At 52.0% G+C, this 25,319-nt stretch overlaps 2 protein-coding genes across 10 annotated transcripts in view; one reads left to right on the forward strand and one right to left on the reverse strand.

The window, feature by feature from the left end:
- Positions 1 to 1,579: 1,579 nt before the first annotated feature.
- Positions 1,580 to 17,852, forward strand: RPE65 (retinoid isomerohydrolase RPE65). 5 transcript variants are annotated; one of them, XM_007480405.3, is made up of 15 exons: positions 1,580 to 1,706; positions 2,061 to 2,200; positions 4,013 to 4,095; positions 5,669 to 5,819; positions 7,627 to 7,734; positions 7,824 to 7,965; positions 9,831 to 9,978; positions 10,998 to 11,079; positions 11,312 to 11,444; positions 11,542 to 11,681; positions 12,761 to 12,890; positions 13,316 to 13,430; positions 14,122 to 14,216; positions 14,310 to 14,421; positions 17,497 to 17,846. In XM_007480405.3, exons 2-15 carry the CDS (start codon positions 2,190 to 2,192, stop codon positions 17,646 to 17,648), a joined length of 1,602 nt encoding a protein of 533 aa, XP_007480467.2. In that variant the 5' UTR covers positions 1,580 to 1,706; positions 2,061 to 2,189; the 3' UTR covers positions 17,649 to 17,846. The 5 variants fall into 5 exon arrangements, with proteins under 5 accessions (XP_007480467.2, XP_007480468.2, XP_056670926.1 ...); XM_016429845.2 differs by lacking the exon at positions 1,580 to 1,706 and having other exon boundaries at positions 1,997 to 2,200; XM_007480406.3 differs by lacking the exons at positions 14,122 to 14,216; positions 14,310 to 14,421 and having other exon boundaries at positions 1,581 to 1,706; positions 17,497 to 17,852.
- Positions 17,853 to 19,907: 2,055 nt separating this feature from the next.
- Positions 19,908 to 25,319, reverse strand: part of LOC100030370 (biotin-dependent 3-methylcrotonyl-coenzyme A carboxylase beta1 subunit-like) — a 61,662-nt gene continuing 56,250 nt past the window's right edge. For 4 of the 5 annotated variants that reach the window (XM_056814950.1, XM_016429847.2, XM_056814958.1 and 1 more), the window contains one exon: positions 19,908 to 20,880. In XM_056814950.1, the coding sequence (XP_056670928.1) occupies positions 20,717 to 20,880 (164 nt within the window). In that variant the 3' untranslated portion in view covers positions 19,908 to 20,716. The remainder of the gene's footprint in view (positions 20,881 to 25,319) is intronic. The other variant, XM_056814956.1, reaches the window with a different exon arrangement.

Genomic DNA, 25,319 nt, shown 5'->3' on the forward strand with positions numbered 1-25,319 from the left:
TTTCAGTCGCGTCCTGGGATCTCTGGCACCGGAGTCCCAATTGCAGGCCAATTATCCCAGTACCTCAACAATCCCCCAATTAAGAGCCCTTCCTAAGGGCCGTGTCCCCTGGCTGGTGGCCTCGAAGAGGGCCCTCACGGGACAGGACCTCCCAGCCCAGGGAGGCCTCATCTACTATTTCCAGGTTTACTGCACCCGGGAGCACTGATGGGTTAAGCGTGATCCTTTCTCAGCTAAGAAGTCAAACTGTCCTGGTGGAATAATCCTTACTCGGTCCCTGTGCACTCAAGGCATTCCTCACCTGTCTTCAACGCACAGAGCGTTCCAGGTGGAGGCTTAGAGAAAGTCTCTGCAGAGGTGCCCGAAGCACCCAGGGCACCTCACCCGGGGTCTTTTCCAGGGAAATTGGGACTTGAGGACTGCTCCCTTGCTCCCTCCTTTTACTGAACTCATCTCAGTTAAACGTGGCTCCCTCAAACCCCAGGCAAATTGCTTTGACTGCCCCAACTTCTACTTACAAGTTCTCAGGAAGTGAATTCTACTTCCCTTTGTGTTTCCTCTCCCTTCCATCCAAAGAAGCAGCATCAGCCAAGATGTTGGCAGCCCTCTGGCTTTTGTATGGCCCTAAGTGTAATGGCATAATACCACGCAGGAAGAACAGCTCTGTAAAAGTTAAAATTAAATTTCAATAATAAAAATATTATATATTTAAAAGATTTATTAATGATCATTAGAAATCAAGGAATAAAGAAGACACAAAATAAATACCACATGCCCATGACTGATCAGCCAGTTCAAACCAAGCTCAGGACAGGAAGTAAAAAAGTGGGACCTTCCACATCACTGCCTAATATCCCCTGTGTACAGGAAGTATGTAAGGACAGGAAGTCAGTGGGCTCCTGGGAAATGTAGTTCTTTTGTTAGGGTAACCGATTTTTCAATTCTACAGCTCCAAAGTGGTCAGTTGCTTAGGAATGATTTGGGCCACTTGCATGCAAATCTGACAACAAAACCAAATGGGTGAGTATTTGCAAAAACATAAATTGTCCAGATTAATAAAAGATGAAACTGAATACTTAAATATCCCTATATTAGAAAAAGAAATTGAATGAGCCAAAAATGAGCTCCTGAGGAAAAAACCCAGCCGGAGAGATTTTCATTTGGAGCAGCGGCCAAAGAATTGGTCTTCGATTCGGAGATCTGGGTTCAAATACAGTCTCTGACCCCACCACTTGTTGACCATCAGTGCGCTCTTGTGAGCAGCCATTGGGTGCTGTCTACTGGCAATGGTAGTTTCCATACCTTGGAGCTTCTCCTTCCAAGGAACCCCCAGGTCCAGCCTCAGGCCTTACACCACCCAGCTTACAGTTATTGTGAAGGAGGCAATGCCTCCTTTGGAATGAGGAGGAGTCATCAAGAAGAAATCACTGGTCAAAAATAGATTCCGGCTCTAGCAAACCAAGAACATATCACTGGGCTGCTGGAGGCAGTTAAGTTGGTTGAGAAGACAGTGCCGGACTTGGAATGCCAAGTTCAAATCCCGCCCTAGACACGTGCTGGCTCTGAGACCCTGGACAAGTCATTTCAGGATAATAATCACTCACACCGACTTCAGAGGGTCGCCATGAAGACCAAATGGAGTGTAGTTGAAGGGAAATATTTGCTGATCTTATGAGCACACGGTCTAACGATGGCAGTCAGCCAAGGTGAAGAAGGAGGGCTCTGAGAGGGACAGACTCTCTCCAGGCTGACCAGTCCTGCAGGATGAAGAGCCCGGGATGCCGTTGGTCCTCTTGGTCTGGCCAAGCCATGGGGAGAGGGGGGGGGGGGGGAGGGGAGGCGGGGGGGGGGCGGGGGGCAGCCGAGGCCCTTGAGTGGGGCTCAATGGGCTGCGCCACCCCCAGCCCTCAGGATTCTCGGGCGGGCGGGCGTCCGTCTGTCCCTGGGCAGGATTGAGGTCTCTGGACTTGGGTCCAAGATCTGGGCCGTGGGAACAGCCTCGAGAGTATTAGCAGGACTTGGCGGTGAAAGCAGCCTCTGTTCCTCTGCCCCATGACCAGCGGAGGGGCTGCTGCAGAGCTCGGGCGCTTTTCAGAGGGATTTAAGGGCCCCATAAATAGTGCGGGCGGAGTCGGCGACCTCCTCACTGCAGCCCTGCCGCGCCTCGCTCCATCCGCCTGTCTGGAGAAATGTCTCACCAGTAAGTAGCAGCCGGAGCTCTAATTCCAGCTGCGGAGGGGATGGAGGGCTGACGGCGGGGGCCGGGATCTTTACAGCCCTGAGACACGGAATGAGGGGATTCTGGGGCGGAGGCACAAGGGCCGGGGGGCGTCCTGGGAGCAGCGTCCCTGCCGGGGGCCAAGGAGAGGAGCCCGCCAGGGCCACAGAGGAGAGGGGCTGCCTGCCAGGCATCTCCGAGCTGGACCGTCCTGGACCAGGGCAGCTGCTGGCACCAGGTCTGCCTTCGTGGAGATGAGGACGGGGATGACAGTGAAAAGATCCCGGGGTCAGAAGACCCGCATTCCGTGTTCTCTCTGATGCGGTGTGGCCTTGGCCAAGTCACCTAGTCTCTGTGCTGGTCCTCAGTCTTCTCCTCCAAAAGATGAGGAAGGCGAATGAGGGGGCCGCTAAGGTCCTTCTAGCTTTCGCCTCTCTCATAAAAGATGACGTTTATTTAAGACTTTGAGATCTCCAGAATGCTTTACCCATATGGTTTCTGTGTGCATAGTGAGAAAGAGAGCCAGAGACAGAGAAAAAGAGCCAGGTGGGTAGGATGCTGGACCTCCAGCGGTGAAGTCCTGAATTCAAATTCTGCCTCAGGCACTTACTAGCTTTGTGACCTTAGGCAAGTCACTTCACCTCTGTCCAGCTGATCTCCTCTGGAAAATGGGTACCACAGCGCCTGCCTCCTAGGGCTGCTGAGAGGCCCAGAGAAGATGGGCAGGGACTGGGTTGTGCTGATGTGTCCGGGGCTTGGAGGAGGGCATACAGGAGGGGGAAGGGAGAGAAGTAGCCGTTAGTCCTGCTGGCTGAGTGCTTCTGGGAGAATCTCGGTGAGGCGGGCCAGGACCCCAGAGGAATGTCAGTGGAGAGACCGGTGGGACCTGGCCATAGTCCATCTCAGGCTGAAAAGGGCGTTGAAGGCTCCCTAGACAGAAGGGTCCAACCCAGCACCCATGTCCACTGCTGAGCGGGCAGAACTGGACCGAGATGCAACTGGGAAACGTCCCCAAAATGCACTACAAAATGCCACATAGACGATGTTAATTGGTGGTTTTCTACGTCTGTTTGAGTTTTTGATGCCCCCATCCAGGCTATGCCATCATCCTTTTACAGAGGGTGAAGGAAGCCAAGAGCAGGGAAATGACTTGCCCAAGGACACACAGTACAGAGTAGCGGAGGGCAGATTTGAATCTAGGTCTTCTGACTCAGAATCCAGTGTTCTTTCCACTAGACGATAATAGGAACATCAAAGCAACCAGAGCAAAGTCCTTAACCTGAGGTCCTCCCTTAGCTCCTGAAGATCCCCTGGGTGGAGCCCCTGGGTCTGTGAACGTGGGTGGGAAAGATGGCATCTGATGCTGAGCATTTTCTTTGGTTATTTAAAAACATGATGTAAAAGCGTGATTGTCACCAGCCTGAGGAGGTCAGGAGAAGCCCTCCTCTGGGGCCAGGAGAAGAACCCCTTGTGGGTCATCTGGCCAGTTCCCCCATTTGACAGAGGAGGAAACTGAGTCACAGAGCAGTGACGTGAGTCGGGTTGCGAATCGTGATGATCACCGCTGCGAGAGAGGAGTTCAGGCATCTTTTGCTTTCACCCCGGAGAAGCCTCCCCGGCTGGGGTTCTGTTGTAGATGATCAGGGACTCGCTCTCCTGAACCCCGATTCTCCTCGTTCCAGGGGCGCTGGGTTCCTCTGCCTCCCCCTCCTCCTCCCAGGAGGTCTGGCTATGTTCTCCAGGTCTCCTTTGGGGAGCGACAGGGGCTCACGCCCGATTCTTGAACCATTTCAGGGTGGAGCACCCGGCCGGAGGCTACAAGAAGCTTTTCGAAACCGTGGAGGAGCTGTCTTCCCCGCTCCTGGCTCACATCCGAGGTGGGTCACTCCCCGTCCGCCCTCTCCTGCTGGCTGGCGCATCCCCAGGCACCAGGGCAGGCTGGCAGGAGGGAAGGAAGCAAGCTGGCGTCCCAGGAGGGGCCCAGAGCATCCAACCCCAATGAAGGGAGCCAGCTCGTCCTTAGACTGGTCTCCAGGGAGCCCAGCCAGCCAGCCGGAACTGTGTGTAAAAGGGGAAACTGAGGCCCCATAGTGAGCTGGATGTATACAGATTTGTGTCATCACAAAGCCCCATGTCCATCCAGAGAGGGCACGCACACACGTGCACATACATGCACACACATACACATGCACACGTACAAATGCACACATACATCTGCACATGTATGCACGCACACAGCCCACAGAAACGCCAGATGGCAGGTGGCATTTCAAAGGTCAGCTGGTGGGTCCTGGGGGAGTCCATCCATGACCCTGGGGCTATGTGGTTCAATGGGAAGGGCTGAGAGGACCCTCAGAAGATCCTGATGGATAGAGTGTTAGATGTGGGGGTCAGAATGTCCTGGGTTCAAATCCTGTCTTAGCCCTGTACAAGTCTCTACAGCTCCCCAGCCTCAGTTTCCTCCTGCGTAAAGTAAGGATGATCCCTGTAACACCTCTGCCGAGGCCAACATGATCTGCTCTTATTGCTGTAATGATCTTTGTGACATCAGGCACCTGATTTACTGTCTGTAGACTTGATGGTCCTTATACGGGAAATAGAAAGTGGGAGCAAAAGTTCCCCTTTCACAAAGGAGTCTGGGAAATGTGCCCGACTTCTCCACCGAAGACCGGAGTTCAAATCTTGCTTCTGCTTCTTGGTTTCTGCTTGGCCTTGGAGGAATCCCTTCCCCTCTCTGGCCCTCGGCATCTTCATCTAGAAAAGGGGGGGGGGGGGAACAGGTCCCTTGGGTCTCTCAGTCTGGGAGCTGCAGGATGGGGGGGTCCTGCCCGCGGCTGGGCTTGAAGTCTCTGCTAAAAATGGGGGCCCTGAGATGGGCCTGGAAGTCCCCTCCGGCGTTTCAGTCAAAGGAGGGGGAGCTTGTCAGCGGGGCTCGTTATCCCTCTTCATGGAGGAAGCAGCAGAGCGAAGGAGAGGGAGCGCTGTGCCTAGGCGGGGCGGCTCAGAACGATCTATCACGGCAGGCTGGGGGGGGGGGGGGGCGGTTCCCGCGTGTTCTGAGGTGGGCAAGTGCCGCTGTTGGATCCTCACCTGGAGGCCCATTTGGGCTGGGCTCAGGCGCGCAGCCCCAACCACGAGCCGCTCCCTTGCCAGGTGGGGAGGGTCTCGCTCGCGCCCAGCTCTCGGGGACTGGGGCTGCGGGGGCTCCCCCGTCCCGGAGCCCCCTCTGGGTCAGGAAGGGTCCCTCCTCCGGCTCTCCCAGAGCACGCCTGAGGGCAGTCGGGCCGGCCCCTGGCTCGTGCCCAGCACCTTCAGCCGGAGGGCTCCGGGATCAAGCAGCAGCCCATACACGGATCGCCGCCGGCTGCGCCCAGGGGGAGAGAGCGCGGCTGGCCCGAGGGCGCCCGGCGTCCCCGCCCCCCAGCAGGCTTTGCTCTGGCCGCCCCACAGGCAGAATCCCGCCGTGGCTCGCCGGCAGCCTCCTCCGATGTGGGCCCGGGCTCTTCGAGGTGGGCTCCGAGCCCTTCTACCACCTGTTTGACGGCCAAGCCCTGCTCCACAAGTTCGACTTTAAAGACGGCCGAGTCACCTACCACAGGAGGTAAGTGCGGGGCCCAGGCACCGGCTCCTGCCCTGGAGGCTGGGATCGGAGGCCGCTGAGAAAGCCCCGAGTTCAGGTGGGACGTCAAACGTCCGGCCAAGACCTAGTGACTAGTCAAGTCTCTTCCTCTCTGCCTGCCTCAGTGTCCTCAGTCACGAAATAGGGATAAGAAGGCCGGCCTCGAGTGAGACAGAACTGTAAAGGGCTCAGGCAAGGCTTGTTCGTTCCTCTCAGGGATTTGAAGCCGAAAGAAACTTGAGAGGCACAGAATTGGAATCCCTCGTTTTACAGATGGGGAAACTGAGGCATGGGTTGTTTGCGTGACCTGCCATGGTTACATGCTAGTTAAGTGTTTGAGATCAGAGCTGTCTGAGCCAGAGCAGAGGTGGGGGAGGGGAGGGCTTGAGGTGGTCGCCAGGGGCTCTGCTTCCAGAGGTCTGGCTTTCCTCTTCAGAATGTTTTCCCAGCTAGCAACAGCCCAAGAGTAGCCAGCATTCACTCTAGCCAGATCAGCTCACGTGATCCTCACCAGAGCCCTGCGGGGAAGGTGGGGATCGGCATCAGCCCCACTTCTCCGGGAAGGACTCGAACCCAGGGAAGCCGCTGCGGATCGGAGCCTTGCCGGGAGCTGGGAATGGGCTGCGGCCAGACCTGGAATCGCCTCAGTCAGGAAGGCGAGAGCTCCGTGATTCGTGTGGAGGCGATAAAGGAAGGTTAAGCCGGGATTCGCGCTCAGACCCCTCTTCGGGCATGAACTGAAGTGGGGAGTCCAATGTGGGGGCTCTTTTAGTCCTCCAGGTGAGCCGAGGGAGAGCCGAGGGAGCAGCCGTGAGAGTGGAGAAAAGGCAGAATCCTCCCCCCCCCCCCCCCAGACTTGGGACGGGGAGCCCAAGGGAAGCCCAGGATGACTCCTGGCTTGGGAGCCTGCGCGGAAGGACGGGGCACGCTCCGTAGAAAAGGGGATTTGGGGAGGGGGCTCCCCGGACGTCTCGTAGGAAGAAAGGTCCTAGTGGGATGCCTACGGAGCGTCTGAGACTTGGGGGACTTTCCTACCTGACAGTCACAGTGAGAACCGCTCCCGTTGGCAAAGCCCTAGTCTATCTTTTCTCATTTGAGCCTCTGTGAGACGTCGGTGTGACTGATATCCCCATTTTATGATTGAGGAAACTGAAGCTAGGAAGGACTAAGCCGCTTGTCCGGGGAACCCTATATAATGAATGTCTGAGGTGGGAATTGGGGTCTTTCCAATCTCAAGGCTAGTTCTTGGTCCCGCATGCCCTCCACTCCCCTCTACAGCCTCCCCAGCAAGAAAGCATCCTGCCTTGGCTTGACTGCCACCAGGGGTGACCCTGGGTAAGTCTCTTAACCTCTGGGTACCTCCCTGTTCTGAGTGGTAAAATGAGGGGATTGGATAAGAGCCTTCGAAACGCCTCCCCTAGATCTACGATACTATGATGCCGCCTCTGTGACTGGGCAGGGCACGAGCCCTTGGACCCCAGTTTCCCCTCTGAAAATGAGGAGTGGCACTAGCTAGCCTTCCAGGCCATCTCCAGCTCTAGAGTCCTGCCCTGTGTTGACGAGGAGCGCCCTCTCTCGGAAGATAGGCTCCTGCGTTTTTACTCCGCTACCCTCCGGAGGCAGGTGTGAAAATCTGTGTGAAACAGCTGACCCTGGGCCTCCGGCGCCAATTCCACCGGCCGGTCCTCCTTCCGGCCTCTTCCTCCCTCCACCACACATGCGCCCGCTCACAGGGGCCGGGACCTCTTCGTTGTCCGGGAATTCCAGGGATGTCTTTCCTGTCCTTTAGATTCATCCGCACCGATGCCTATGTGAGAGCCATGACCGAGAAGAGGATCGTCCTGACGGAGTTCGGAACCTGCGCCTTCCCTGATCCCTGCAAAAACATCTTTTCCAGGTGACTGGAACTGCAAGTTCTCTTTCTCTGGGCCTGCCGAGGTTTGGCGGCCTCTTTCACGGCACTCCGTGACTCCTCCTCTTCGGCAGGTTTTTTTCTTACTTCCGAGGAGTGGAGGTCACCGACAACGCCCTGGTCAACATCTACCCAGTGGGAGAAGACTACTATGCTTGCACCGAGACGAACTTTATCACCAAGATCAATCCTGAGACTCTGGAGACGATAAAGCAGGTGGGGCTTCTTTCCAGACTCTGCACGCACTCTCCCAGGTGGCTCCAATGTAGTGTATAGCTTTGGAGAGATTATTCTTGGGGCATCCAGAGACTGAGAGCCCTGCCCCAGATGACGCTACAAGTCTGTTTCAGCTCGAGACTTGAATTCAGGTCTTCCTGACCCTAAGGCCAGGGGGAAATCTCTACTTTGACAGCAAATAGACAAATCCATTTAAAAAATGACTTTAGTAAAAGGAAAGACTTAATTCTTTAAGGAACCTAAAAAATATACTTTCTTATAATTAGGATGGAATGAGATCTCTCCTAGGCTCATTTCTATATACAATTTTTCACTTGATACTTTGCAATTCTTTTGAGAACTATTTGTTGACCTTCTTTGGCCAGTTCTCTGTTGAGATAACGTTCATATTTTATAGATTTATTATATATAACATAATAAACATATCTTATTAATAATTATTTTTATCAATTTTATGACAATACATAATGGTGTTTATTAATAATTGATTATAATATATTATATAATAAATGATATAATATTTATATGTTGTTTTATTTATTATATAATATATTGTTTTAATATAATAAAAATAGTAAAAATTAAAAATAATTAATGAAATATAATAAAGTTTTCTATAGATATACATATATATGTATACTTAGTTACTTAGTTCCCTGTTTATCTTGGAAATCAGACCTTTCAAGATACCTGATGCTCAATGGAAGGTTTCTCTTTTATGTAGAGATAGTCTCTGCTCAAGAAAGTTTTGATTTCATGTCATCAAAAGGATCTGGTTTTTTTTTTGAGGAAAGGGGAATCTTCCACACCTTCTACCCCTTAGTCAGAGCTGCAGAAGGAACCTGATTTTAATCTCTTCTAATTTTTTCGTGGTATGACCTTTGACATTCAGGTCACCCTTATTTTGAGGCTTTGGCTTTTTTGACTGTTTACATTTACTGTGGCATGTGGTGTAATGTATCAGTTTAAACCTAATTTCTGCCAAACTGCCTTTCAGTTTTCCAAAAACCACTTGGCAAGAAGGGAATTCTTCCCCAAGTACTTTGTCTTTTCAGATTTCTCTTAATTCTGGGTTACTGTTTCTGATTCTTGTTTAATCCATGACCAAAATAAAAGGATCAGAAATTTATACAAAAAAGGACCCAGAAAGGCCATGTAGTCCAGCCCCCCTTATTTTACTGTACAGATAAAGAAATGGAGGCCAAGAGAAGTCAACTGAATTGCCCAAAACCACTTAGGTAATGTGTAAAGGGAACCCTGTTATGGGCTGACTCAGAGTCCTCCTGGGAGGACTTTACACAATAATGTGTATCAGAGGAGGGACTTGAACTTGGCTCCTCCCCCAACTCTAAATCTAATGTTCTCTCCACCACACATACCATGGACCTACCTTTCTATTTTTTTTTAACCCTTACCTTTTTTAACCCTTACCTTACACAATACTGTGTATTGGCTCCAAGGCAGAAGAGTGGTAAGGGCTAGGCAATGGGGGTCAAGTGACTTGCCCAGGGTCACACAGCTGGGAAGTGTTGGAGGCCAGATTTGAACCTAGGACCTCCCGTCTCTAAGCCTGGCTCTCCATCCACTGAGCTACCCAGCTGCCCCCTACCTTTCTATTTTTTAACCAGTTCCAAATAATAACGATAATTATTGATTTATCAAATACTACCAAGTCCAGAAGGCTGGCTGATGCCCTTTCCATGATTCTTCTTTCTTTTCATTATTTCCATTGAGATTCTAGACTTTTTATTCTTCCGGGTCAACCCTGTTGTTATTTGGCCTGGTTTGATTGGTGTTACACTTATTGATACGTTGAATAAGCCGCGCCGTTTCTTTTCCTCTAGGTGGACCTTTGCAACTATGTCTCAGTCAACGGTGCGACAGCTCACCCTCACGTTGAGAATGACGGCACTGTTTATAACATTGGCAACTGCTTTGGAAAGAATTTTTCTATTGCTTATAACATCATACGGATTCCTCCCCTACAAGCAGGTACACTCGTCCCTCCTTGATCGAATTTACCTGGGTACGAGAAATGAGCCAATGCCATAGGATGAGGCTCCCATTTCTGTCTCCCTGGGGCTGTACCTGGGCACTTCTCAGAATCATGAGTCCCTCGTGATTCCCTGTTGGACTCAGTGATTTCATTGAACTGAAATTTCAAATTCCATTCAATCATGATATAATCAGGACCAGTTAAGTGCCAGGAACTGTGTCAGGTCCTGGGGGTACAAAGTTGAAAACAAAACATCTGCTGCTCTCAAGGAGCTTCCATTCTTCTGGAGATGTATAACCTGCATACAAGAGGGTGAATACAACATAATAAGAAGTAATTTCAGGTGGGCAAGGGTGCTGGTCACTGGAGGCATTGGGGAAGGTCTCGCCTAGGAGGAGGGACCAGAGCCAGAATCCTCCAAGGTAGAGCTGAGGACCAAGAACAACACTTTCTGCACAAAGTGACCGTCAGCACAAATAGAAGAGAGAGTCTGGGGAACAGCTTGGGGAGGGGTTCATTGGCGTAGAGAGTGCATGGAGAGAAGGCATGTGAATAAGGCTGGAAAGATCAGAGGATGTCCAATTTGGTGAAAGAAGGATGTATTTACACTTCCACCCCCCCCCCCAAGGCAGTCGGGATCCATTGGAGACTTGAGTGGGATGGAGGGAAAGGGGAAGATAAGGTTGGATTTGTATTTTAGAAATTCCAGTTTGGCAGTCATAGGACAAATGGGTTAGAATAGGAAGACATTAAAAGCAGGAAACCACTTAGGAGATGATTATCAAAGTTCCTATGAGGTGAGCAGGACTTTAAGATGGTATGAGAAGAGAGAAGAAAACAGATACAAGGAAAGTTGAGATTATATCTCTTAGGAAACAAATGAGTGCCTTTGGCCCAGAATGTACTTTCTGCAAAAGCTAAAAATGTGCTCTTCTTGTACACATGCTTTTAAAGCCTTGAAATGACTCCTTCACAAGAGATTCCACAAAGGTCTTTTGAAAATGCTTTATTTCAGACAAAGAAGACCCAATGAACAAGTCTGAAGTGGTCGTACAGTTTCCTTGTAGTGATCGGCTCAAGCCATCGTACGTCCACAGGTAACTCAAATTCGTGCCTTCTTCGATACCCAAGAGAAAACATGGAAGCAGTTTTTAGCATCTTTCCTGCCTTTGATCCAAACCCGAACACCCTATCTCCCTGCAGTTAATTACGTTTGAGTGCATGGCACTTGGGTAGACCCTTTCTTTCCAAGGAAGCCCCAGGAGGGTATTTCTTTTTGCCCATGTACAGCTCTCCTGCCTCATACAGTCCTTCTGTAATTCTTCACAGTTTTGGGCTGACTCCGAATTACATCGTTTTTGTGGAAACGCCTGTCAAAATTAATCTGCTCAAGTTCCTCTCATCCTGGACCCTCTGGGGAGCCAACTACATGGATTGCTTCGAGTCCAATGAAACCATGGGGGTAGGCTCCAGCCTCTTTGTCAAGGCTTGCTTCCTAGGCTGTATACTTTGGGGATTTTGTCCCAAGACACCTCCTAACCCTCTTCCCATTTTCCAAGGTCTGGCTTCACGTGGCTGATAAGAAACGAGGCAAGTACCTCAACAACAAATACAGGACATCCTCGTTTAATCTCTTCCACCACATTAACACATATGAAGAGGACAACTTCCTGATTGTGGACCTCTGCTGCTGGAAAGGGTATGGCCAGAGAGGCCAGGGGGGGGGGGTCGTACCTGGGGCCCCATGTCTTTCCAAGGTGGCTCTTAGCGGGCATTTCTTTCACCCAGGAACATAGGGCGATCTGGCTAAAGCTGAAATCTGATGATCTTCTCCTGATAAGATCTCCATCGGCAGTCCCTGAACTTGTCCTAAAGTCTTTCCATCATTGTATTTCCATCTGTTCGGTTCCTTTTGTGATCCTGTGTACTTTATTTTATTCATTTAAAAACAGGATTCTCGGGAGGAATCTAGAGCTCCCCTAGACTTTTACCAAACCAGTTTGGGCCCAAAATAGGTTAAGTCCAACCTCAACTCATTTTCCAAATGAGGAAACTGAAGTCCAGAGATACTAAGCACCTTCGGGAGACAGGAGCTGAGGGTCAGAGGGCTGGAGGGAACCTCAGAAGCCATGGTGTCGCCTCAGGAACTGACTTGCTATGTGACCCTGGGCAAGTCACTGAACTGATTTCAGCCTTAGTTTCCTCTTCTCTAAAACAGGATGAGAACAGTTCCTGCTTTCTAGATTATAGTGAGGATCAAATGAGATGACAGGGAAAGAACTTCCAAGCCCTCAAATGTAGCTCTTTAGTGCCTGGAGAGTTTCGTCCTCTCTGCTCTCCCCCCTCCAGAGGTTCACGTGGTGCAGGGGGCACAAAGAGGGGCTCTGACGCAGAAGTGTAAACTATAACTGGGCCTGCCAGGGTCGGGTCCAGACCTGGCGGGGGATGGCACAGCTGGCATCCGAGAAGAGCTCCGGCTAAATGTGGAGAGGTTAAGAGGCGGGAAACCTTGGTCTTGGGGTTCAGAGGCTGATGGGGGCGTCATCTGCACAGCCTAGGGCAGCCCCAGGGGCCCTGAAGGAGGCAGTGACGGGGTCAGTAAGAAAGGGCTGCCCCAGTGCCCGGAAGACGACGTCGCTTCTGCCCTCCTGGGCGCTGCCTGAGCTCTCTCAGCCTCAGTTTCTCTTCTGTGAGGAGGGCATAAAGACAGAACCCGTTTCTGTGGGACTTGGGGAAGTGGACGGCCTGTCCATGTTTGCTCTTCTTCTTCCCTGGCAGCTTTGAGTTCGTTTACAATTACCTGTATTTGGCCAATTTACGGGAGAACTGGGAGGAGGTGAAAAGGAACGCCAAGAAGGCGCCCCAGCCCGAAGTGCGGAGATACGTGCTGCCCTTGGCTATTAACAAGGTATTTCAGCAGAGCCGCGCCGGACCCTTCACCGCGCCGATGCGCTCAGCCGCTCGGCCTCCACACAGCCAGCCCTGAGCCTCGAGGACCCAGGCGCCCCCGGCCTCCAGTCCGGGCTGGGTCACGCGGGGCAGACCGCAGGGCTTGGGGGGAGGGAAGGCCTAGACAAGGCGGGGGGCCTCCTTCGGGCTGGACCTTTGTTCTGTCCATGCACACAGAGCTGCTCTCGGCTCCCGCCGCCATTTTACTTCTTTCTCTGACCTCGCCTTCCTCATCGGTAAAATGGGGGTCCACGATGCCCCCCTTCTGCGCCTCCCAGAGCCGACGGGAGGGAAACACGGCGGACGTGGACAGCCTGTGTCTGTCGGGGCAAAGATGCCGAGCGCAGCCGCTCCGCCGCTGAGCTCTTGTCGTCTTCCTCCTAGGCCGACACAGGCAAGAACCTGGTGAGTCTGCCCAACACCACGGCCGCCGCCATTCTCTGCAGCGACGAGACCATCTGGCTGGAGCCCGAAGTCCTCTTCTCGGGGCCCCGCCAAGGTGAGGAGAGCCCGGGAGCCCCCCTCCGTCAGCCCGAGAAGGCCGGCGGGTCCACTCGGCTCACAGCTCGTTAACGGCTTGGCTTGGCCAAGCCGGGTCACGGGACCTCTCGGGCCCCTCCTCCAGCTCCCCCCAAGAATGGAGCCTCATCCCTGGGAATCTGGCCCTGGAGTCAGAGGACCTCAGTCTAAGGGTCAGCTCTGCCACAAATGACCCTAAAGAGGCCATTTCCCCTCGATGGGCCTCAGTTTCCCCATCTTCCACAGAAGGTTGGAGTCCTCTTCATTTTGGGCTTGGGGGACCGTTTTACAGTACGTGGCTTTCCAGGGGGCTTGTTCCGCTCTCCCCAAGGCGAAGTCATTGGCATTTCCTCAGGCTTCTCTCTTTAATGGTGGCTTTCTCTGCTGGGCGAAACGAGTGAACAGGGCTGACATGGGAAAAGACGGGCAGCTGAGCCCTTAAATGGCGTCGAGGATTCGCATTGGGTTTGCCCTTGATTCCAGGGCCCGATTTCTACCCAGAATTCTTTCTCACGAGCACCTGTGAGGCCTCTGGTGGCACCCCAGTAGCATGGAGCCCCCCCGAGAGCAGAGCCCGGCCCCCCTTCTTCCTGCTTGGATCCTGGCACGCCGCGCGTGACGAAGAGTGCGTTCTCCTTCCTCTCCTTCATTCTTGTGCTTTGCTTTGCCAGCCTTCGAGTTTCCCCAAATCAATTACCAGAAGTACGGCGGGAAACCCTACGCGTTCGCCTACGGCCTCGGGCTCAACCACTTTGTCCCCGACAGGGTAATCTGGGTGGAAGGCTGGGGGAGGCTCGGAGGGCTCCTCCGCCCGGGCAAAGCAAGCCTTGTTCACGGGCCGTTTGGTGCTCCTGTGCAGCTCTGCAAGCTGAACGTCGTCACGAAGGAAACGTGGTTGTGGCACGAGCCCGACTCCTACCCGTCCGAGCCCATCTTTGTGTCCCACCCAGATGCCCAGGAGGAAGACGACGGTAACGTTCTCGGCCCTCTTCCTTTCCTGCTTCCCCTTCAGTCCAGCAGCCAGGGAGGACCAGGAGCACCTCTTTTATGGCCACAAACGTCAGGCACAAGGATGATGTCCAAGTTGGGGGAGAGACGTTGGAGAGCGTCTGGAAGAGGGCGCCCAGGCCTGGGGGGACCCCGAAGCCTCTCTAGATATTTAGCCTGGAGAACAGGAGATCGAGGGGTTGCTTTGTCGAGGTGGAACTCGCCAGACGAGGGGGTTGGCGCCCAAAGGCAAAGCTACGATCGATGGATAGATACTGCAGAGAGCACTAGGAGAGTGGAAGGGGAGAGCGGGGGCAATGAGCAGAGGCTGGACCTGAACCATCTGCAGCGCTTCATGAAATTTTCTAGTGAGCAAGTGCATCCCTTTCTCAGTTTCCCCATTTGTAAAATGAGGAGGGTAGCAGCAGCGCTCCTTCCCAGCTTGATTGTGAGGACTGGATGAGATGACAGATGTCAAGTGCTTTGCAAACCCTCATGGACCATAAAGATGGCAGTGATGATGATGGTGATGACGATTCAGCCTCCAACGAGAGGGGAAACGCATTCCATGTTGGGAGACCTCCGATCTCTTTGGAGGAAGTTTTCTCCCATGCTGCCTCTTGTTATAAAAGGATCAGCTACGTTGTGCTTCAGATTCAGGCTGGGTTAACTAGATGCTCGCTGAGGATCCTTCGAATTCTCAAAGTCGGTGATACCATGCAACAGAACCAAACCTTGGGGAAGCTAGGTGATGCAGTGGCTTGGGAACCAGACCGAAAGATGAGAGGTCCTGAGTTCAAATTTGGCCTCAGACACTTCCTAGCTGTGTTACTTAACCCTCTTTGCCAATTTTCTGCCTTGGAACCAATACACAGTTAATTCTAGGAAGGAAAAAAGGAAGGAAGGAAGGAAGGAAGGAAGGAAGGAAGGAAGGAAGGAAGGAAGGAAGGAAGGAAGGAAGGAAGGAAGGAAGGAAGGAAGGAAGGAAGGAAGGAAGGAAGGAAGAAAAGGAAGGGAGGAAGGAAGGAAGGAAGGAAGAAAAGGAAGGGAGGAAGGAAGGAAGGAAGGAAGGAAGGAAGGAAGGAAGGAAGGAAGGAAGGAAGAAAAGGAAGGGAGGGAGGAAGGAAGGAAGGAAGGAAGGAAGGAAGGAAGAAAAGGAAGGGAGGAAGGAAGGAAGGAAGGAAGGAAGGAAGGAAGGAAGGAAGGAAGAAAAGGAAGGGAGGAAGGAAGGAAGGAAGGAAGGAAGGAAGGAAGGAAGGAAGGAAGGAAGGAAGGAAGGAAGAAAAGGAAGGGAGGGAGGAAGGAAGGAAGGAAGGAAGGAAGGAAGGAAGGAAGGAAGGAAGGAAGGAAGGAAATTATCTATAGCAAGTGAGAATCCTTAGGGCTAAGAAGCCCCTCTGAGGTATCCTGGTTCTGTCCTCTTATCTGACTAATGACCTCCCTCTCCTTAGTGTCATCCTTGGCTTCCTTTGCGGCTCCACTAAAATCCCAACTTCTGTAGGAAGTCTTCCCCAACTTCTCTTCATTCCAGTGTCTTTCTTCCTTTAACTATTTTTCATTATTCTGTCTTCAACTTACTGTATGTATTTGTTTGACTTTGTCTCCCCTATTTGATTGAAAGCTCCTTGAGAGCAAGGACTGCCTTCTTCTGTCTCTGCAGTCCTTAGTCCAATGCCTGGCACACAGTAGGCACTTTACAGTTACTAGTTTATTGAGATAAGGCAGGTGAGACCATTGAGGTAAAGCCATTCCATCTAGACTTGAAGCAATAGGAGCAGAGCCGAGGCCTCCTAGCTCCCGACCCAGGGCTCATTCCACCTCCCTAGAAAGCTCTAACCAAATACATTTCTGAGTGTAGCATGGAGTCTTAGTGGAAAATTCAGCAGGAAAATCAAAAGGACTTTGCTTCAGGATGTCTTCCTGGACCATTTCTACGGCCAAGTTGGGAAAGCAAACACTCCCTCACTCCCTCCCTCACTCACTCATTCATTCACTCATTCACTCACTCATTCACTCACTCATTCGTTCACTCATTCATTCAGCATTTCTTAAACGCCTTCTTGCGCCCAGCATGCACCGGGCACTTGGCATGATGCCACGGAGGCACATTTCATCGGATCCTCACCACAGCTCTGTGGGGTGGGTGGTGCAAACGCGCCGCCCATTCTCCAGATGAGGTCGGGCGCCATTCACAATAACTGAGCCGTCTCTCGTGCTCAGTGTTGACACTCTGGCCCTGGGGGTGGGTAGTGGAAAGACACAGTCTGTGAACTCTTCAAGCCCGAGGTTGGAAAGCTGGGGAAAGGGCAGCCTGGCCCCCGAGGCCCGCCCTGAGGAGCAGCCCTTCCTTGAGGTCTGCCCTTCCTCATTTTATGGCCAAGGCCAGGGAGGCCCTGAGGAGCTCCCCCTCAGCCACCTCATGAGCGAAGGTCCCGACAGCCTCGGTGCTCGGACCCCTGGTGGAGCCTCGCTTCCCTCCTCTGTAAAATGGGGTTCATAAAACCGTTTCACCAGCAGACGTGGGGATCAAATAAGACCATGCAGGGATGGAATAAGAGCAGCTGCTGCCCTCCGAGCCTCAAAGGGCTTCACAAAGACCCCCTCGTTGCTTCCTCAACAGCCCTGTGAGACGGGGGTTATCATTACCTCCGTCTTTCTATGGAGGAAACGGAGGCAGAGAGAAGCGAAGTAGCTTGCCCAGGGTCACACAGGGAGGAAGTATCTGGGGCTCGATTTGAACTCGGGTCTTCTGGTCCCAGGTCCGGCAGCCACCCGTGATTTCATTAGTCCGGGAGCCTCCCAGATAAGGAAACTCTCCCAGGGCAGGCAGCCTCTTCTCTATCCCTCAGGAGGTCAGATGTTGCCCAGAGCCCAGAAGAGGGATCAAGCTCACATCAATGGCCAGGGAGCATGGAGGGGAGGGAGAACTCGCACTCAGGGCCCCCATTCTAAAGCCAGACCTTCCCCTGCCTGGTGGGGGCGCTGCCGGGCCACAGTCAGCGAAGGCTCGAGGCTGACCTGTGACGCGGCCCTAATCCCCGCCGTGCTCTGCTTGCCAGGAGTGGTTCTGAGCGTGGTGGTGAGCCCCGGGGCCGGCCAGAAGCCCGCGTGCCTGCTCGTTCTCAACGCCAAGGACATGACGGAGGTGGCCAGGGCCGAAGTGGAAACCAACATCCCGGTCACCTTCCACGGCCTGTTCAGGAGATCCTGATGCGTCCCGGAGGCCCCCAGGACCAGCCTGCTCGTCCGTCCTTCCTTCTGTCCGTTGTCCCGCCAGCTGGCCCTAGCCGTCCCTCGGGGCTCCCCGAGTGGCCAGGGCGGCCCTGACGGACCGAGGGAGCCCCTCGGATAGACCACCCTGGGCAGTCGGAGGTGGCATCTGTGTGGGCGTCATTAAAGCCAGATGATTGCAGGCATTCGTGTGGCCTTGTCTCTCGAGGGATGGGGGAGGCCCAGATCCCTTGGGGAGGGCGTCACCCTGAACTCAGCGTGCGCTCATAGAGTGATGGCGGAGCCCGGCAGGCCGGCGGCTGCTCCCCCAGAGACCTGGGCAGGGGCAGGGGCAGGGCGAGGCTGGCAGCTCCCCGACACTGAAGCAAACCAGGCCTCCGCTCCTATAACCCGCCACGTGAAAGGGCCCTCCGTGGCCTGGAAGCAAGAGCCCCCGCCATGGGGCCTCCATGGGGCCTCCAGGGCTGCCATCTTGGAAAGGGAGCCAAGGCCAACCATTCCCCTCCAGAGCCCTGTCCAGTGGGGGCTCGAGTCCCAGCCTGGGAGCTTCCTCTCAGCTCCCCATCCATGATCCCGTGCCCGGCTGGCCTTGGCTACCTGGGACCCGTCCTTTGGCCCCTCTTCCCCAGCCGTGAGTCTTGTCACTCAGGGCGCCTTTGCAGCCCGCAGGCCGTGATCCCAAGCACCATGGCCGTGCTCGTTCTACAAGCGTGCGGCTCCCAGCTCGGGGCTCACCCTCCCACCTGGCTGGTATCCCTCGGGAGTGCTTGGAGGACTTTCCTCACAGCGTTGCTCAGGAGCCCACAGCTAATATAGCATAGAGGCAGCTCGGGCTGCCGGGGATAGAGGCCTGGGCCTGGAGTCAGGAAGCCTCCTCTTCCTGGTTCAAATCTGGCCTCAGACACTTCCTCACATCCTACCTTGTGCAAGTCACCGAACTCTGTTTACCCCCGTTTCTCCATCTGTAAAGTGAACTGAAGAAGGGAACAGAAAACCATTCCAATATCTTTGTCAAGAAAACCCCAATTGAAGGGCGGGGCAGGATAGAGTGCCAGGGCTGGAGTTGGGAAGATCTGGGTTCAAATCTGGCCTGAGACACTTCCTAGCTATATGGTCTTGGGCAAGTCTCTTAACCCCCATTTGTCTTGCCCTTACCCTAATTCTTTTAGAATTGTTACTAGGTGGGGGCAGCTGAGTGGCTCAATGGATTAAGAATCAGCCCTAGAGATGGGGTTCCTGGGTTCAAATATGGCCTCAGACACTTCCTAGGTGTGTGACCCTGGGCAAGTCACTTTATCCCCTCTGCCTAGCCCTTACCGCTCTTCTGCCTTGGGACCAATATTTAGTATTCTAAGATGGAAGGGAAGGGTTTAAAATTAAAAAAAAAATTACTAGGACAGAAAGTAAAGGTTTAAATAAACTGGAAAGAAACCCCTAAATAGGTCACAAAGGGTCAGACTTTACTAAAAAAAGTGTGCAAGAACAACAAAATAGAGCATGTCGATGAGTTCCTACAAAGGACTATTTCCTGAGAGAAAGAGCAAAATAAGCATCATTCCAACAGAGCACCCGCGGGAATCCAATACTCCCACCAAGGTCACTTCTGGCCACCGTATAGCAGAGAGAGAGAGAGGGAGACAAAGAGACAGAGAGACAGAGACAGAGAGAAAGAGAGAGAGACAGAGAGTGAGAGAGGCAGAGACAGAGAGAGAGATAGAGACAGAGAGAGAGAGGGAGAGACAAAGAGACAGAGAGAGAGAGGGAGAGACAAAGAGACACAGAGACAGAGACATAGACAGAGAGAGTGAGAGAGGCAGAGACAGAGAGAGATAGAGACAGAGAGAGAGAGGGAGAGACAAAGAGACAGAGACAGACAGAGAGACAGAGAGAGAGAGAGGGAGACAAAGAGACAGAGAGAGAGAGGGAGAGACAAAGAGACACAGAGACAGAGACAGAGACAGAGAGAGTGAGAGAGGCAGAGACAGAGAGAGATAGAGACAGAGAGAGAGAGGGAGAGACAAAGAGACAGAGACAGAGACAGACAGAGAGACAGAGAGAGAGAGAGGGAGACAGAGACAGACAGAGACAGACAGAGAGACAGAGAGAGGGAGAGGGAGAGAGAAACATGGAGAGAGACACACACAGAGAGACAGATGGATGGATGGATGGATGGAGAGAGACAGAAAGGGAGAGAGGGAGAAGAAGGAGAGAGTGTGAGAGAGACACACGAGTCACTTCCTTTCGGGGGCGTCTGTTCTTTTCACTTCAATTTTATTTCTTTTCAATGAACAAAAGCTGCCCTTCTGTCCTTCCACCCTCCTCGTTATGGGGTGCCTCGTTGGGCACCAAGTCTCCAGCCTCTGGGTCAGGAGGGAGGACTCGAGCAGCCTTCACCGGAGGCCCTCTGGAGCCAGAGGACGTGATGTCCAGCGTCAGGCCGCGGCAGCAGCATCTCCTGGTAGACTCGGGCACGGAGGGGGCTCTCGGGCCTCCTCCATCCTTTGGAAGCTCCCAGAAAGCACAAACCCCGGCACGGCAAGTTCGGTAGGGAGGAGGGCGGCTGGGGACAGGCTCGCACCAGCCCTCTGGGAGTTCTGCCTCGGGACCGCCAGCCAAGAGACAATTTCTGTCCCGGCCTGCGTAAACACTCAGCTCTGGTTCCGGTTCCGCGAGGACTCAGCCAGCTGAGAGGAAGAGAGGAGACGTGCACGAGCTCCGAACCCTGGAGAGAGGAGGCTCTCCATCGCCGCTTCCAGCCATCCTGCGCTTGCTTTAAGGCGGGGCTCACTGGCCAGTCTCCCCATTGCACAGGTGAGGAAGGGCGCCCCAAGGAGCCCCCAGCGAGTCGGTCACAGGCAGGACTGCAGCCCACGTTCTCAGGACTCTGAGCCGCTCCTTTCCCACTAAGATCGTCTTCCTTTGCCAGGAAACCTCCCAGAAGGCCTCCGCTTAGTCCTGACCCGAGGGAAGGGCACGGCTTCGTTTTCTTTGTGAACGTCTCCCTGTCTAAGTTTTGCTCCATTTGCTCCAAGTTGCAGTAAATGAACATCAGCCCAGTCTCTCAGTTCTCAGAAACCCAAATCCCTCGAACCCGACACTTGCACAGCATTTCCTCCTGGCCGCAGGCACTAGAAGCGGAGGATGGGCTGCTGCTGATGGCTGAAAATCTGGCCTTCCTTCTGTTTGATGATCTCTAAGCACCTTGCAATCACCTGGACACAGGAAATAGAAGAATGAAAGACGAAATGAATGAACGAATGCATGCATAAGAAGGACTCTCTTTTGATCGCAGCTTTCTGTTCTTGCATGGGATGTATTATAGCAATTTTAGAGTTGGAAAAGGGTTTATTCTACAGTTTATTGAATTCACCCGTTGAGCCTTCAAAACCAGGCAGTCCTGGGTTCAAGTTCTACCTCTGACATATTTTGGCAATTTTTACCCTACACAAGTCTCTTCACCTCTTAGTTCTCAAGGTAGCACTCTAAGACATCATGCAAAGAAGGGAGCCAACCTCAATTGGTAAAGGGAGATTTCTCCCCCTGGAGTTCCCAGTACCATTGAAATCACAGATTGAGTCTATTCAGAGCCCTTTTTACAATATTAAGCTCTAGTTAACAATAGTTCATGATAAGGAAGCAAAAGAGGAGGAGGAGGAGGAAGAAAAAAGAAGAAAGAGGATGAGGAAGAGAAGAAGAAGAAGAAGAAGAAGAAGAAGAAGAAGAAGAAGAAGAAGAAGAAGAAGAAGAAGAAGGAGAAGGAGAAGGAGAAGGAGAAGGAGAAGGAGAAGGAGAAGGAGAAGGAGAAGGAGAAGGAGAAGGAGAAGGAGAAGGAGAAGGAGAAGGAGAAGGAGAAGGAGAAGGAGAAGGAGAAGGAGAAGGAGAAGGAGAAGGAGAAGGAGAAGGAGAAGGAGAAGGAGAAGGAGAAGGAGAAGGAGAAGGAGAAGAAGAAGAAGAAGAAGAAGAAGAAGAAGAAGAAGAAGAAGAAGAAGAAGAAGAAGAAGAAGAAGAAGAAGAAGAAGAAGAAGAAGAAGAAGGAAGAAGAAGGAGAAGGAGAAGGAGAAGAAGAAGGAAGAGGAGGAGGAGGAGGAGGAGGAGGAGGAGGAAGAAGGTGATGATGATAACGATGTTCAGGAGCTCTCCATTCTCTAGCTGGAGGGAAATATGGAGAATCGGTGCAGAGGGCCCTGACAAGATACAATTTCCAAAGGACCGTTGTCCCAAAGTGGGATGGACAACAAGCTTCCCAGCCTTACAGGTCTTCCAGGAAAGCCTGGACAGCCACTGGCTGGCCATGCCCCAGAGGCGAGGGTTGGACGGCCACTGGCTGGCCATGCCCCAGAGGCGAGGGTTGGACGCCACTGGCTGGCCATGCCCCAGAGGCGAGGGTTGGAAGGCCACTGGCTGGCCATGTCCCAGAGGCGAGGGTTGGACGGCCACTGGCTGGCCATGCCCCAGAGGCGAGGGTTGGACGGCCACTGGCTGGCCATGTCCCAGAGGCGAGGGTTGGACGCCACTGGCTGGCCATGCCCCAGAGGCGAGGGTTGGAAGGCCACTGGCTGGCCATGCCCCAGAGGCGAGGGTTGGAAGGCCACTGGCTGGCCATGCCCCAGAGGCGAGGGTTGGACGGCCACTGGCTGGCCATGCCCCAGAGGCGAGGGTTGGACGGCCACTGGCTGGCCATGTCCCAGAGGCGAGGGTTGGACGCCACTGGCTGGCCATGTCCCAGAGGCGAGGGTTGGAAGGCCACTGGCTGGCCATGCCCCAGAGGCGAGGGTTGGACGGCCACTGGCTGGCCATGCCCCAGAGGCGAGGGTTGGACGGCCACTGGCTGGCCATGTCCCAGAGGCGAGGGTTGGACGGCCACTGGCTGGCCATGTCCCAGAGGCGAGGGTTGGACGGCCACTGGCTGGCCATGTCCCAGAGGCGAGGGTTGGACGGCCACTGGCTGGCCATGTCCCAGAGGCGAGGGTTGGACGGCCACTGGCTGGCCAGAGGCGAGGGTTGGACGCGACAAAGCCTGAGATCCCTCCAATCCCGACTCTGATTTTGGGATTCTCGGGTCATCAGGAGGCAGACTTGGAGGCGGACGGCAAGTCGGCTCCCTTCCGTAAATGGTTCCTGACGGAATGGCTTTTCCTCAGCCAAGGACAGAATCTCCGTGTGTTTGGCTGCTTGGTCTTTTTTAAACAATCTCCGGACGGGAGGAAGCTCTTGGCAGCGCCGTGCAGTGTTCTACAACTCGTATATACGTCCACAAGATTCTGAAAATCTAAAAGGAAGCCCTGAAGCAGCCATTTGACTTCTAGGTGTACCATGACAAAGGCCTGCCCTTGACGCAGTGCCTTCTGGGTGCTCGGCACTTGACAAATACAATTTCATTTGATCCTCACAACAACCCTACTGAAAGGGTCGCCCATTTTACAGTTGAGGAAACTGAGGTAAATGGAGGGCAAGTGGCTTGCCCAAGGTCACCCAGCTAGTAAGTGTCTGAGGCTGGATTTGAACTCTGGTCTTTCTGATTCCAGGGCTGGTGCTCTACCCACTGCACTGTCAGATGCTCCTATAGAAACGGGAATAGCGAATACTATAAATAGGGTGTTTGGGCTGGGAAACCCTTGAGGGAGAGCAAAGCTAAAGGAACAACTTTAAAATTGAGTCAGGGACTAGACCTGCCATTTTGTGGATCCTGGGAACTCCCCAGTGCTGGTGGGCACATTCTTTTCAACTTGGAATTTTTTTTACCTCTTACCTTCCATCTGAAAATCAGTTCTGCGTTTTGGCTCCAAAGCAGAAGAATGGTAAAGACTAGGCAAAGGGGGTTAAGTGACTTGCCCAGGGTCACTCAGCTAGGAAGTGTCTGTGGCCGGATTTGAACCCAGGACCTCCCGTCTCTAGGCCAGGCTTTAAATCCACTCGGCCACCTAACTGCCCCTTCCACTTGGAATTTTTAAAGTTTCCCAAAGCACTGAGTGATTAACTCATCTACAGCCTGTTACAAGGGAATCACTTTAAAAGACTGATATATATTAATTTAAGGTCGCCAAGGAATCAGCTATGTAATTCCTAAATGAAAAACTCAAGTCAGCCGTCAGCCTTTTTTGGAGTTTAATTACAATAGGAGCAAGAAAGGAATTAGAGATATATATAGAGAGAGAAAGGGGAGAGAAGGGAATAGGGCTTAAATACCCCTTCTGTTTAGGCTGGGCCAAAAGGCCCAAGCCCTTAGATAGCTGGGGCAAAGAAAAGAGATCAGTCCCTTTCACTCACGTGTCCAAAATGGAGAAACAGTCTCAGAGGCCCCCACCTTCAGCTTCCTTCAGAGCAAGCTTCCTCAGAGCCCAGGAACCACACCGACCAAAACTCCATCCCCCTTCTCTCCAGACCCTCCTATCTTTAAGGACACCATCCAAGTTGCCTCCCCTCAGTCCTCACATCTACCAATCACTCTTCATCAATTTCCCTGTCAATGGAGGCTCTCGCTTAACCCAGGACCGCCCAGAGGTTTCTGGCTTTTGCACATGTCTGTTGAAGGTCATATTTTCAAATGATTAAATCTTTACTCTTTTGTTACAGCCCTTTCTAAATCCTGTTAACTTGAGTATGGTAGAGATTGGAATAATTAAATTTTGATCTAGGCTGCAGACCTTACTCAATCCTATTAGGACTGAATAGGGTGGAGATTTATTCCAAGTATCTCCATTGTATCAATTCTAAATCAATCAAGACTCAAAGAAATTCCTGTTCTATGCTTAAGCATAGGTCAAAGTCCTTTCCATTGTTCAGCAAAGGGTTTCTGTCCTAAAGTAATCTTAAGAAGGGAAGAGAAGGAACCTCCCATGCCAATGGAGTTCCCATTCCAATAGACTATCAGTAAGAAATTTTCCAAGTATGAAATATCCCAATGGTGAAATTTCCAACATTTATAAGTCTAAGGAATTTTGAGGTTTACAATCCCCCCTGATGATCATTGGGAGACTAGTCTCCCCATTGATCATTTAATATAATCATTTTGTAGTTCTAAATTCACTTCTAACTAAAGATATACACAATATTCAATTTTCTAAGAGAAATTAGAATAGTGAGAGAGGAAATAGAAAAGAAAAGAAAGCAAAACCAGTGTTTGCTAGGCGCATTGACAGAAAGCCAAATTAGGGGCAGTCCCTTTTGGCATAAATGTTACAATAAATGTTCAATCAAAAGTTCAGTCCAATCAATCACATCCAAAGTTCATTCTTGATCTTCTTGATGAAGTGTAGGTTTTCGGCATCTTTCTGCAACAGTTCATTCTCTGGATATAAAAGTTTCAAGCTTCTTTCTTGAAGATCTTTTCTTGAACAAAATCAAAATCTTTGAATTTTTTATAAAAGTAAAATCTTAAACAAAAGTCTTGGATTTTTATAAAAATAAAATCTCAAACAAAAAAAATTCAAAAATTCTTAGATTTTAAATTAAAATACAATCCCCCCTGAAGTAAGTATATAAAAAAAAAATATCAAGTTTAGCTCAGAATGCAATGTTCAGTTATGGGGGTGTATGTGTCAATTATCAAAAGAATAGAAAAATAATCAAAAACATAAGAAAAATTCAAAATAGGCTTTGTATAGGTCCAGTTTAAAGTAATTTCTATCCCACAAGTATGTAGGACAGAATA

The sequence above is a fragment of the Monodelphis domestica genome, chromosome 2 (assembly GCF_027887165.1).
Source record: "Monodelphis domestica isolate mMonDom1 chromosome 2, mMonDom1.pri, whole genome shotgun sequence".
NCBI classification, from domain to species: Eukaryota; Metazoa; Chordata; class Mammalia; order Didelphimorphia; family Didelphidae; genus Monodelphis; species Monodelphis domestica.

What these genes read in the sequence shown, in the direction of transcription:
- RPE65 (XM_007480405.3), top strand. An exon ending in CTCTGGAGACGATAAAGCAG is followed by an intron (nt 7,966 to 9,830) that starts GTGGGGCTTCTT and finishes CTTTTCCTCTAG; the next exon opens with GTGGACCTTTGCAACTATGT. An exon ending in AAGCCATCGTACGTCCACAG is followed by an intron (nt 11,080 to 11,311) that starts GTAACTCAAATT and finishes AATTCTTCACAG; the next exon opens with TTTTGGGCTGACTCCGAATT.